The sequence below is a fragment of the Capsicum annuum genome, unplaced genomic scaffold (genome assembly GCF_002878395.1).
Source record: "Capsicum annuum cultivar UCD-10X-F1 unplaced genomic scaffold, UCD10Xv1.1 ctg63845, whole genome shotgun sequence".
Lineage (NCBI taxonomy): Eukaryota > Viridiplantae > Streptophyta > Magnoliopsida > Solanales > Solanaceae > Capsicum > Capsicum annuum.
Window position 1 is genome coordinate 1 of NW_025872931.1, and position 14,914 is coordinate 14,914.

Genomic DNA, 14,914 nt, shown 5'->3' on the forward strand with positions numbered 1-14,914 from the left:
TTGGTGTAGGAACCGATCAAGATGTTTAATCCGACTAATAATTTGGTCTGCTATAAGAGGATCATTCATTTTCTTTCCGGCAAGGGAGATTATATAAGCATTTAACTTTTCAGAATTAGATATCATGATTTGTTAATAATATGATTTATGAAGATTTGACAACTCAATTAGTTATATGTTTATTCCAAAATAAATGTATCAAACATGGAGATGTAGATATCTAATGTGGACAATTTTTGGTCCACCTTATTTTTTGTTCATGGAAATATAATGGAATAATTAGGTTTCAAAAACCTCTTGTTATATGTCTTTCTTGGTTTGAAGACGCACCTTTCAATTTCTTAACTCCAGCTGTCTAATTCAAAAAGCTTTATAGATACTGATTGCAGCATGCTTAACTAGATAAGTCAATAGTTGTATTCAATTAGCAATATATATGTTAATTTATTCTCGTTGTGATCTCAGCAACACAAGACATATAGGCAAAAGGCAAGAGGAAGTCCCATAAGTGTGCAGTACATCCTGTATTTTATTACTCACCTAATGGATATCCTTCCTAATGTTTACATATGTTCATGGTGCCAGGGTTATGGAATGATAGCTGAGGATAACTCCGATGAACTAGCAAGTACAGTAACTAGTGTGAGGAATGACTCTATGGCTGAGGATAACACCGATTAACTAGTAAGTCCAGTGACTAGCGTGAAGAATGACTCTATGGCTGAGGATAACATCGATGAACTAGTGAGTCCTGTAACTAGCATGAATAATAACTTTGCTGGAAGTAAGCCAGATAAAATTAGCACAGTAAAACCGAGATCTATGAGTAATGGAAACAAGGTTCTTCCCAGCTATCGCAGCTCCTCCACTACTTCATCTTACAATGCAGCAATACAAGAAGGCAATCCACTGGGAAGTTGAATGCTCCTGATAGTGGACAAGATGTTATTCCTCATTATCTGAGAGCTTCCACTGGTTCTTGCCATGACTTCTGTAAATATGGCAGGAAACATTCCTCTGAAGCAAAGCCATGGCATCCTCTATCAAAAAGAAAGAACAAATTTCTGCTGATGAGCAAAGTCCTGTATGGACCTTGGTGGGAGAGGCAAAAAAGGGGAATTTGGTCAAGCAAAAGCTTTCCACTCCTCCTGGGAGTATGCTGGAAGAGAAAAAGAAGGTGACAGAAGCTGAGCAAAAGCCTTCCACTTCTTTAGGGAGTATGCTGGGAGAGGCGAAGAAGAGGACCGTGGTCATGCAAAAGACTTCCACTACTTCAGGGTGTAACCAGAGTGATGAAAAGAAGGGGATTTTGGTCAATCAAAAGCTTTCCACTCCTCCTGTGAATATGCTGGAAGAGGGAAAGAAGGTAAATGAGGTCTATCAAAAGCCTTCAGCACCTCAGGAGAGTGTACTCAAAGATGAAAAGGAGGTCACTATGGTTGAGCAAAAACCTTCTTCTCCTCCAGGTTGCATGGAGGGAGGGATAGATAAGGTGACTGTGGTTGAGCAGAATTCTTCCGCATCTCTGGTGAGTATACTAGGAGAGGGAGAAAATATGACTGTGGGCTAGAAAAAGCTTTCTACTCCCCCAGGGAGTATGCTGGTAGAGGGAAAGAAAGAGGCCGTGGTCAATCAAAAGCCATCTGCTCCTCCAAGGAGTACGCTAGGACAGGGAAAGAAGTTGAATGTGGTCGATCGAAGGCCTTCTCCCAAGGTTCACTCTCTTGAACCCTCTAAAATAAAAAAGAAAAAGATACTGCTGCCACCAAAGAGTGTTCACTCTCTGAAATTGGATTCCTCAAGTGACAAGATGCCAGAGACAGAAAAGAAAATGAAATCTTCATCTAAGATCTTAGGAGGTGTAGATGCAGGAGGCAAGAAAGACAATGTTGCTAATTATAGAAAACAAATAATCGTGCCTAAAGTATTTGCAGAGAAATCTTTGAAGACGCCAACTCTTTCATCTCCTCCAAAATCTTCCTCTGTTAAACCTTTGATCTTGAGGGTAAGAAGCAATAAAATCTTAAAACTGCTGACCAGAACAAGATGCGGAGAGATGGGACAAACAAACTGAACCCTGAAATGGTTCCTGAGAAAACTTTACGTACTCCCAAAGTGAAAGCATCACCAAAGTCTTCATCCCATTTACAATCACGTCCGTTGTCTAATAAAGAAGATAAAAAGGAAGTTGTTAAGCCTGCAGACAGTGCATTGGGTAAATACACCTATAGTAGCAAAAAGTTGTTGCACATAGCAGAAGCAGAAACTGTTGGGAAAAATCAGAAAAAGACATTGAGAAAAGGTAAGACAGGTGTTTCTAATGATAATAATTCTTCGGCAATGAAACTGAAGTTCAGGAGGGGCAAGATAGTTGATCTCCAGCAAGAAACCAGCAGCCCTAGGAGGCTGACATTTAGATGGGGACGACATGTGGGTGAAAGCCAGGACAGCAATATAAGAAAGAAAATCTTTAAAAAGAAAAGAGTTGATGGTGACAAAAGTAATACCATGCCTATCTCTGGAAAAATTGTTTTGAGGTATCCGAATGTACAGGGTTTGTTGAATAATGTGATTAAAGAGACGGCGAGTAAGCTTGTTGAAACCGGGAAGAGCAAGGTTAAAGATTTCGTGGGAGCTTTTGAGACGGTGATTTCCCTCCACAATAAACCTTCTGCTGTCACAGTTTCTTGATTAACTAATAGAATTTTATAACAAATAGGAGCAATTGCAAATATAGTGGTTGATATAGCCTTTCTGACCTAGTTTACATATGTTTGTCCTGTTTCTAATTCTGACTCATCTTTTTAACGATTTCTTGATGCTTGCCGATTCTGTTCTCATGATTGAATAAATTTAATTTCTTCTGGGTGCATTTACTTTGAATTGGGAGATAAAGTCGCGCAAGACTACAATTTCTTTTTCACTTGTGGAGGTTGTGATAGTGACGTTAAATCAGTGGGTGTTTGGATGTAGACATTCTAATGTTAGGCTGGTTGCTCAGTGGACATATATTGTTGTTGGACTCATTTACGAGGGATTTGTTCATACTTTCCGTTTAATAAGCGCATTGAAGAAGGCACATCATGTGGAAATACCATCCAAAAAAGAGTTTTGGATGTGGTACTGGTTTGACATTGTTCTTGTATACTATTTGCTTTAGTTGTTCTGTAAAGGGATCTGTCTCTTGACTATAAAATTTATTGCTTTTTTCTCTGTCATACAATACAATAAGATATAAGTAACAATCAAATGTAAATATTGTAACCACCTAAACAAGTAACAATATTTATGTGCATCTTTTATTCAGGTAACTCAAACCAACTTATAATAAGTCCCTTTGTTGGAATATTGTACGTTTTAGCTTAAAGAATCCATTGCAGTTTGTTAGACTTAGATACATGTACCTTCATGGATCCACCTATCAACCATAACATCCAGCTAAAGTTGAGTCACTCCATATACTTATGTTAAAAGTTATTTTTTGAGTTTCCTTACTCCAATTTGTCATTGAAAGCTCACACATTTGCTCAACTAAATCTGAGACTCTTATCGAAGATGGCTAGAAGTATTAATGAAAACGGTCATAAAAGTTTTAGTTCACATAAACTCAGAAATAGTGTCATTGGCCATACAAGTATTCGAGGTAAGTTCTCATATCACAATATAATAAAATATCTAGTTGGAAGAAGATGGTTAGAAGTTCTACATTCGAGAGTATGATTTAATCAAAAGAGTGTTAAGGGTTACATTTGTTTAACTTTTAAGGTGGGGACAAATAAGTTACGAGATCAAATTTCCTTAACTACGTTGTACTATGAAAAGTTCATCAAAAAATGGAGTAGAAACGAAGCCAACAATCAGATCATCCAAAAGTTCATAGAAGCAAGGGTCAAGCAAAGTGCTATACACAAGCCACACGAAATACTCAACTAATAAACGAAACTTCAACAAACGGAGGCAGCATGCAGAAAGTTTCACTAACAACATTATAACATTAGCAAACTAATTAAAACATTAAAATCCTACAAATCACACATGAATCACTTCAGTTAAAATCCTATTAAGACTGATTTACTGAGAAGCAAAAGAGCAATTTTCCTTCAGTTGTCAGTGCAGCAGTGACGCGACTTCAGAGTCTTCATGGAGAAATTGACATGGCTTCTAATTCTGCTCGAGCGTCTTATGGGGATGATGACTTCTTCTCCTCCACTTGCCTAAATTTCACAAGGAAAATATATAAGTAAGAGAATAGATTTGGCTATTCAAAAAGGATTGTTTATGTTCAAAGAAGATAAAATATACCAAGTTAAATACACTCACATGCTTGGCAGGAATCCTCTCATATGTAGTGAAACTTCCATATGAAGGTGAACCCATTGAGAACTCAGATGCAACCAAGGATTCTCTCTTGTTACTCTTTCTAGGTTTCTTCTCAATGCTCTGAGCCTCATCAACCTCTGATTTAGGATATTTCTTGCTATGAGATGAAGTTATTTGAAAGATGCTCGACATCTTGCTCCTGCGATATCGACCTCTGTTGGCCAATTTTGAGAGGAATGCTTCTCTTTGACAACATGGTGAGTGGAAAATTTCTTACTTGAGACTGCTACTAGATGCAAAGTCTTATCACTTCTTCTCTTCATGTAGAGAACTGTACCAACAAGCAAACTCAGTACAAGTGAGGAAATTTCCAGGATCTGATATGCACCAGCATTATCTTCATCATGTCTTATTGGAGACTCCATCATTTCCAAAGGTTGGTCTTCTTCAACAATTGAAATTTCTTTCACTATACTTTCAGGATTGTCAATCATCGACTCAAGTGCATTATCAACAATGAAAGATTGGGATTCAGCCAACTCAACCTCAACATTAGAAGTTGTAAGCCCTTGGTGCAAATCCCTTTCTAAACTATCAAATTCATTCCCCTCAGCTGGGACAACAAAAACTTTTTCAGTCTCCACCAAATCATGCTTTCTTTGTTTTACATCCTTTTCTAAGATATCAGCCCCATTTACCTTGGCTAATTGAATTGCGGAAGCTTCTTCAATCTCCAACACATCCACTCTTTCAATGTCAACCTCCTCACCTTCATCTAAATCAGCAGCCATTTGAAATTCTTCCTCATCTAGCTCAGTTTCAGATTCTTCATCCTCTTCTAACTCAATTGGTTCAAACTTTTTATCCAATTCCTCACTACCAGTACTGCCTTTCAAATATCCGTGATATATATTGCTACTTTCTTCTAGAGCAGTCAAGTTCATGAATTTAATCGGATGCACATCATCTATTCTACCAAGGTCATTAATCAACTTTGAGAAATAAGAAATCGCTTCACCCGAGAATTGCTTAAAGTAACTATTAGCCTTAGCTAAGACTGGAAAATCCAAGACCAGAATATGTGATGGAATACTGACATTAGAGAATCTTAAGTCTATAATAGACCTAGGGGTAGCAACTATAGGAGAATCAGTTACTGAGAATGATAAGAAAGCAATCATAAGTACCAACATCAGAGATAAAAACCTCAATATTGTTGAAGATCTTGATTGTGATTTCATTTTTGCCTCAGATATATCCTCAGCAATAGGTAGTGTAGGTTCATCAATTTGCTTAGCAACAGGCATTGCAGGTTCCTCTTCTTGATCAACCGTTGCTTTAGTGAACGCCTCTTCTGAAGAAGAACCATCAAACTCTTCCAATAAATCTTCAGTTCGAGAACTTTCACTGCCATCTGTGTCTGAAAGGTTCTCAGACAGTAACTCAAACAAGTAGCAGTCATCTAGCTTGGGTTTCCTTGGAGAAAGGTAATTGGTTTTAGGGTCATATAGAGGTAGAGAGGGATAAGCATCTAGTGAGGCAATTGTAGCAGAGACCAATGGTTCATCATTGCAAATGTTAGAATCCATTGTTATAGTATCAGAAAGGGATTCAGAATTTAAAGATGCCTCCGAAAATGTTACCCTTTTTGGGGTTTTGGTAACCGAAGGAAAACCATCAACAGGAACAGTCTTCTTAGGCTCCATAGCCTTCTCAGAATTTTGATTATGTTCTTCAGAATTTGCAGAAAAGAACGTAGATTTACCGTCGGATAAGGTGATTGAAGTCCTTACAGGATCATTTCTCTCCACCAGATTTTCTTTTTCGGGGATTGAGCAATCTTGGAAGAAACTGAAATCGTCAGAGACATGAAATTCTTGGAACCCTTTGCCGGTGATTTCAGTTTTGCTGCTTTGGATTCATTCTCCTTCTCATCAAAACCCCATGACAAAGAAGAAGAACCCAACTCTCTTTTCCCAAAATTAGACACCACTCTTGTCCAATCTACAAAAAAACAAGAAAACAACAAAGTAAATCAAGAAATCCTGCAACAAATTTTTGATATTTCAAATCAAGAAAATTGAGTAAAACAACGGGAAAGTGGAAATTACCAGCATGGCTATTACAGGAGTAATAGCATTGAATCCTCTGTGGGTTGCAAGAACCGAAGGCCGCGAAAAAGGGTTGCCGTTGAAGCTTCTTCTGGGTGTAGAATTGTTGTTTTCGGAGGTTCTTGGATGAGGTGAAAAGGATCTTATAGAGAGTGGAGAAGGAGACTTGTTATTAGAAGAAACCGCCATTGATGATAATGTTTTATACCAAGAAAGGTAAGCGAATTGTCGAATCGTCCAGGGAGACCAAACAAGCAAATGGAAATAATGCAAATTGAGAGAAAGGAAACTTTAGTAATTGTTGAGTTGAAATTGGAGAGAAGATCCTGAAGATCTTTGTAACGACTAGTTTTGAAATTTTGAAGAATAATAGGCAAATGTTGCAATTTTTTTGACCGTTGGAGTGAAAAAGGGATTAAAAGAGGTGAACTTTGGATAATTGCTTCTTTTTTTCGTTAGATAAAAGTGGAATTTTGAATTAAAGATGAATAGTTTGATTCAGTGCAGGCTAAAAAAGTGGGAAGAAATAGAACGGACAAAATAAGTTATATATGGGGTATTACCAAAAAAAAGTTATATATGGGGTAAAAAATATTTACTCAATCATAGCAATTACTAATATATGTAATTGCAATTAATTAGATATCTAAAGTAAATGATACTTACTTTTGGTCAGTGCACTTTTATTTATCGGATGTAGTGGCAATAGGTATTCTTTTTTGTTTGTCTAATTTAAAAATCAAGAGATAATTTATCAATAATTTCTAATTTGAGTTTGTTATATTAACTATAGTTATTTTTCAAAGTATAAATGCTATTGCATTCAAGTAATAATATAATAAAATAGTCATTTTATTTCTTGTTGTGTTAAGTCAATACTAGATAAATAAAATAGATCGAAGGAATAAGTAACATGTATAGCAGGTTGGTACAAAAATATCATTACACTATCATATTCATATCATCATGTACTTACTATGTGAACTTTTATCTATTAGACTATTCCAAACAACTTATTTAATGAGGTCACAACATCAAGAATTTGAAATTAGAATAGTTGCAGCTCAAACGTGCCTTTACATCAAGTTCGATGATTTCGCTATTCTTGTTTTGCAATGTTCATCAAAACTCAAGTTCTTTTATTTCATTTTCTTGATTAAGAAATCTCGAAAGTAAATGCTGTGACGTTCGAAATTCGGTGAATAGTAAGCGAACGTCTTTATCTTTTCTCACTTACATATTTTTTTTGCACATGCTACTGCTTCATATTCTGCCATGTGGTTACATATTAAACATTGCGCTCTTATCACTAGATCAAAATAATATGACATTCACGATAGTAAATCTTATTTACTAAGAATGATCTATTACATTTATAAGCGGGATTGGCGCTTTTTAACATTCATAGTCTAATAATAATAATTATGGCTATTTTTGATAAATATTCTAACACTAAAAAGTAAACCCAAGCCAAATAATGATAAGACTTTCTCAATATCAAGTAGTAATATATTTGTCTTCTCATCAGATCTAGTTTTTCTTCCTTTATGTAGAATCTTGTTTTTCATGATTTCATGTTCTAATTTAATTCAATTCTTCTTTGTTAGATGTCTCTTTTTTTTTATATTCTATTCTATTGACTTGTGCATAAAAATTAAGCTTTTGTGTCTCTTTTATGAACTAAAAAATCTTGAAAGTAAAATTCACGAGGCTCGAAACTTGGTGGATAATAAGCAACAAACGTCTTTATCTTTTCTCACTTAAATACATAATTTTTTATATGGTACCATTGAATATTGCACTCTCATCAATCATCACTAAATAAAGGGAAAATACATCATTTCCACCCAATACTATACAAGAAAAGTGTAAGCCACACATAAATTATATAAGTGACCTATTACACACCTTAACTATATAAAAGTGATATTATTACCTCCCCGCGACCCCCATTCTAAGGCGCGTGTGTTACACTTATTTTATGCGCATCCAACCTATTAAATAATAAAAGTAAACGGCTAAAAATATTAAGGGAAAAGGCATCGTTTCCACCCCAAACTATAGTCGAAAAGTTGAATCCACACCTAAACTATATAAGTGACCTATTGCACACCTTAACTATAAAAAAATGAAACTTTTTACTGACGTGGTGCTGACGTGGCAGCGCGTGTAAAACACTATACCACATGCAAGTGGTGGTAGCCTGATAGGGTGTAAATAGTTTCATTTTTTTATAGTTTAGGTGTGTAATAGGTTACTAGTATAGTTTAGGTGTGCCTTTGACTTTTAGGATATAGTTTGGGGTGAAAACGATGTATTTTCTATCATGTGACTATGATTGTAAATCATATTTAAGAAAAATAATCTATTACATTTTTTAAGGGATATTTTTTGCCCTTCTTGAAATTCAAGATCTAACAATAATAACCATGAATTCCATCACCAAAACGTAAGCCTGGATGTACTTTTTTACTAATAGACGTAGTTATATAAAAAAAAAAAAAAACTTTAGTTAACATCTAGAGTTATCTAAAAATCTTTTACCAATTATTCTAAAACTTTAAAAATTTTAAATCTCTCACTACCTTTAGAAAACCCTTTTCTACTTCTAATATACTTCTATTGTATTGGTACTTTTAACACTTTCAAATTCTTTTAGAAAATAATGTCTTAATTCTGTTCACTATTTTTCTTTTAAAAATAGAAAAACCTTTTCTACTTCTAAAATAGTTCTTTGTAGTGATACTTTTAACATATTTTCAAATATATATATATATATATATATATATATATATATATATATAGAAAGGAGACATTGTAGGCTGCTGATGTGGCATGCCTCAATGAAAAAGTATTTATCTTTTTCTGGGTTTTTAAAATTTTTTTCACTATTATTTAATTAAATGGACAATTAAACTAATTAATAAAGGACATTTATCTTTTAATATTTACTTACTATTACCGTTACAACTTTTGATATTCTTTATTTATGAAGGAAAATAATAAAAGTAAATATTGATGGTCATTACTATCGTTTCAGACTTTTGATTTCTTTGTCATAAAAACTTATTAATTTGGTCATTGTAACATAAAAGAAATTTGCAGCAATTAAACAAAAAAAATACACTCATCTGTAACCTCTATAAATTAAAGCCAGAAGCATATGATTTCAATCACACAATCCTATTAGAAGCTACGAAAATATAGAAAACAGAATGCTATGCAAAAGATTCTCTATTATTTTTCGAGAGTCCACCAAATGAATTTGTCGGGTCAAGACAAATATGAATACGAGGTTGAAAAACAGATTTATGATAGAAGGTTTGATGGTACGGTTAGAGACGATGAGTTTGATAGAATAGAATGGTGTTTTTAACCTATTTTTGATATTGAATTGTATACAATAGAGTAAACAAAAATATTTATGAGAATTCTATTCTCTTCCTATTCTATTTTTCTAGGGCTACATTATAATTATGAAAATTTTATTCTCGCATTCTCTTTTTCTAGGTCTACTTTATATGATACTTCCCATGATGAATTTATTAGTTGTATATGGAAGAGGAGAAAATTTTGTATAAAATTTGGAGTAAAAATAGGGATTTTACTTTATATTTATGAGAATTCTATTCTCTTCTTCTCTTTTTCTAGGGCTACTTTATATGATATTTTCTATAATATATTTATAAGTTATATATGAGAGAAGAGAAGATTTTGCATCAAAATTTTGGAGTAAAAATGAAAATTTTATAAATTTTTGACAAAAAATTAAGACAAATGAAATAATGAAAATGGGCAAAAACATGAGAAAAATAAATAAAAGAATATGCATAAGTTTTACTTTGTATTCATCATTTACGTTCACGTGGTTAAGATTTATGTTCTATTAATAAGTATTCTTCATACATTTTTTAAATTTTTATTGCTTTTCAATTTATTTTTTTATTCTTGTATTCTTAAATTAGGAAAATCATTTATCTCAAATATTTTAGTTTCAAATTTTTGGAATCATTCTTTATATTAGAATTTAAATTATTGCATACAAAAATATCTTTTCCTAAAAGATCTTTTATCTTACGTTTTTTAAAGGAAATTGTAGTAATCAATGTAGTACCTATTGCTATTAAAAAGGTAAGAATCAATAGTAATAATTATTGATAAAAAAAATATTAAATTATTAAAAATTATGATATTTAATGATATTTATCATATCATGCATTATGCATAGTAGTTACACATCAATGGTAATAATTGTTGGTATTTAAAATTTTCATTATAAATAAATATTAAAATGTAAAAAATCATGATATTTTATAAGTGCAAATATTTAAATTAAAATATTTATGTTCTCTTATTATATATTTTTTCCATCTCAAAATAATTGACATGTACAGATTTTGCATAACTTTTAATGGATAATTAAGTAGAAGTTTGATTTGATTAATATATATTTTTGTTAATTCTTTAACCCTTATCTATAAATAAATTAAAAAACTATAAATAGAAGATGAAGTAAAAATAGTAGGTGGCAATTTAAAGAGGTTATTGAGAAGGTAAAGATTGATTTTGAGGAAATGAAAAAATGAATAATGTTTAAAATGAAAAAATAAAATAAAAATGAAATGAGAGAAGATAGAAAACTAAGAAATGAAACAAAATAAATTTTATAAAATTTCTAATTCTGATTTCATAATCTTTGTCTATAAAATGAGAAGATATATATATATATATATATATATATATATATATATATATATATATATATATATATATTAAGATACAAAAATGAGAAAAAAAATTGGGATAATTACACAATTTGGCCAATATTGACTCCTAATTACTTTATTTAGCCCAGTTTCAATTAATTACAATTCATAACCTTCTCTTGCCTATTAATTCTTTTCATAATTATAATTCATAGTCTTTCCCATTAATTTTTTTCTCTATTTTCTATTACTTTTTTTTCCTTTTCAGTTTTTTCCCTCTTTTTTTCTTTTTCTTATTCTTTTTTCGTTTTCTCTTTCTTTTCTTTTTCCAATTTTTTCATTTTTTTCTCTATTTTCTATTACTCATTTTAGAAAAAGAAAAATTTCTTCTGTTTTTCTTCTTTCTTTTTTCAATTTTTTCTTTTTTGTTGTCTTTTTTTCATTTTGTCTTTCTTTTTTCAGTTTTTTCATTCTTCTTTTTTCCCCATTTTTTCTTTTTCTCTTTATTTTCTTTTTAAATTTTTTTGTTTTCTTTTTTTCTTTTGTATTTTTTTCTCCTTTTTTTTCTCTATTATCTATTACTCTTTTTTTTTTCTTTTTTATGTTTTTTTCTTCATTTTTTATTTTCCTTTTTTGTTTTCTTTTTCTTCTTACTTTTTCCAATTTTTTCATTTTTTCTTTTGTATTTTTTTATTTTTATTTTTCTCCTTTTTTATTTTTTTCTCTATTTTTTATTACTCTTTTTTTTTTAAAAAAAATTCTTCAGTTTTCTTCTTTCTTTTTTCAATTTTTTTCTTTTTTGTTGTATTTTTTTCATTTTGTCTTTCCTTTTTTTTTTCCTTTTTCTGTTTTTGCCTTCTTCTTTTCCCCCCTTTTTTCTTTTTCTCTTTCTTTACTTTTTAAAATTTTTTTGTTTTCTTTTTTCTTTTGTAATTTTTTCTCCTTTTTTCTATTTTTTTCTTCATTTTTTATTTTCCTTTTTTGTTTTCTTTTTCTTCTTTCTTTTTTCAATTTTTTTTTGTTGTCGTTTTTTCATTTTGTCTTTTTTTCTTTTCTTTTTCTTCTTTTCCTTTTTATTTTTCCATCTCAAAATAATTGACATGTACAGATTTTGCATAACTTTTAATGGATTATTAAGTAGAAGTGTGATTTGATTAATATATATTTTTGTTAATTCTTTAACCCTTATCCATAAAGAAATTCAAAAACTGTAAATAGAAGATGAAGTAAAAATAGTAGGTGGCAATTTAAAGAGGTTATCGAGAAGGTAAAGATTGATTTTGAAAAGAATGAAAAAATGAATAATGTTTAAAATGGAAAAAAGAAAAATGAAATGAGAGAAGATAGAAAACTAAGAAAGGAAACAAAATAAATTTTATAATATCACTAATTCTGATTTCATAATCCTTTTCCATTGTGAATTATGGCCAAGATTTTTGGAGATCAGATCCCAAAAGAAGATACAAAAGAATGTAGTAAAATGAGAAGATAAGTATACATATATATTAAGATACAAAAATGAGAAAAAAAATTGAAATAATTACACAACTTAGTCAATATTGACTCCTAATTACCTTATTTAGCTTAATTTCAATTAATTACAATTCATAAACTTCTCTTGCCTATTAATTTTTTTTTTATAATTACAATTCATAGTCTCTCCCATTAATTTTTTTTCTGTATTTTCTGTTACTTTTTTTCCTTTTTCAGTTTTTTCCTTCTTTTTTTCTTTTCCTTTTTTTTCATTTTCTCTTTCTTTTCTTTTTCCAATTTTTTCGTTTTTTTTCTTTTGTATTTTTTTTCTCCTTTTTTGTTTTTTTCTCTCTTTTTTATTACTCTTTTTGTTTTTTATATTTTTTCTTCAATTTTCTTTTCCTTTTTTTTGTTTTCTCTTTCTTCTTTCTTTTTTCAATTTTTTCTTTTTTGTTGTCTTTTTTTCATTTTGTCTTTCCTTTTCTTTTCCTTCTTCTTTTTCTCTTTCTTTTACTTTTAATTTTTTTTTTGTTTTCTTTTGTATTTTTTTCTCCTTTTTTTCTCTCTATTATCTATTACTTTTTTTTTTCTTTTTTTTTTTTTTTCTTCTTTTTTTTCTTTTCCTTTTTTGTTTTCTCTTTCTTCTTTCGTTTTTCAATTTTTTTTGTTGTCTTTTTTGCATTTTATGTTTTTTTCTTTTCTTTTCCTTTTATTTTTTCTCCTTCTATTTTTCTCCTTTTATTTTTTTCTTTATTTTCTATTACTCTCCTTCCTTTTTTATATTTTTCTTCTTTTTTTCTTTCTTTTCATTCTTTTCATTTCTGCGAACTAGTAAACATAAATACAAGTGCGAACTATAAAATATAAATAGAAAGACGAATTATAACATATAAATACAAGTGGTAACTATAAAATACAAATACAAATACGAATTATAACATATAGATACAAGTGTGAACTACCATTTGTATTTTTTAATTATTGAAAAGGAAAGATTGATTTTCTTTTTACAAATATTTGTTTGTATTTATTTATACGAGATATAAATATTAATACAAATAAATACAATTCAAATTTTATAAAAATAAAATATGTATTTATATTTTTAAAATCGTTGGTTTCATTTGTTTGTAATTGTATTTGTATCAAATGATATTTATTTATTTATAAATACGAATAATAATTTTGACATACAAATACAAAACGGTACATTTGTATCAAATGATACATTGCATATTTATATATTTTAGAATCAAGAAAATGTAATTAATGCATTTACTTGTTTGTACACAAATACAAATGATAAAACGGCTAAGCACAATATGCAATCAACTTACAAATACAAAATAATTCTTTAAAAATAAAAAGACATCTACGAAAATAGAATACAAATACAAATACAAATACCAATATAATCTAAATACACAAACACAATAAAATCATAATACAAATATAATCCAATATAATATACAGTCAAATATAAAATACAAATACAAAACAGTTCTTTAAAATACAAGTGCGAATTATAAAATACAAATGATGGTGCGAACTAACAAATACAAATACAAGTGTGAACTATAAAATAAAAATGATGGTGCGAACTAATCCAACCCTCTATGCTATTCAGAGAGAAAAGCCTTCGCATCTGATGCACAAAGCTATCTAGTTTCTTTTTCTCTTTGCTGAAAATCCAACCCTTGAAGATCCTCTTTATATCACCAGACCAGTTCAGTACAAAAGCACCAACAACAAAAAAGAAAGAGTACCACCAGATAAACATCAATTTCCCCTTGCCTAAAGCTCCATTATAGTTCAATTGTGACAAATTATAGTGTGTAATGTAAATAGAAATCATACCTGACAAAAAAAAAAGATTGTTCTGGATTTTGGGAAAGTAACAGAAATATGTTACAAATTATGAAAAAGAATGTAAACAAATATTTTGGGAAGGTAACAAAAATATGTTACAAATTATGTAAAAGAATGTAAACAAATGACACTGGAAAATACTTTATCGAGTAATGGGTTCAAGAAAGACATAAAGGTATCAAATGATTTACAACATACTCTACAAATACTAATTGCCAATGAAAGCAATTTAGGAGATTTTGGAATGGAGGAAGTAATTAACATGTGCAAACTTGGGACTAAATCGACCAATGAAAAGAAAGTAGGCCAACTTGTGGGATGAAGGGAGTAAGTAACATATGCTAAACTTGGGACCCAATCCAGGCATGCATCCCAAAATCAATACACCAAGAGAGATACCTGCAACCTATTCAAGAAAAGGGGATAAACCGTCTG

At 30.5% G+C, this 14,914-nt stretch overlaps 2 protein-coding genes across 2 annotated transcripts; one reads left to right on the forward strand and one right to left on the reverse strand.

Moving 5' to 3' along the window:
- Positions 1-2,082: 2,082 nt before the first annotated feature.
- Positions 2,083-2,691, forward strand: LOC124893689. Its single transcript, XM_047404591.1, has one exon. The coding sequence runs from the start codon at positions 2,083-2,085 to the stop codon at positions 2,689-2,691; it is 609 nt and encodes a 202-aa protein (XP_047260547.1).
- A 1,409-nt stretch (positions 2,692-4,100) lies between these two features.
- On the reverse strand, positions 4,101-6,620 carry LOC124893690. Its single transcript, XM_047404592.1, has 5 exons — positions 6,432-6,620; positions 6,311-6,324; positions 4,598-6,228; positions 4,321-4,457; positions 4,101-4,214 (listed from the first exon to the last, which is right to left on the reverse strand). The coding sequence occupies exons 1-5, from the start codon at positions 6,618-6,620 to the stop codon at positions 4,101-4,103; spliced, it is 2,085 nt and encodes a 694-aa protein (XP_047260548.1).
- Between the last annotated feature and the right edge of the window lie 8,294 nt (positions 6,621-14,914).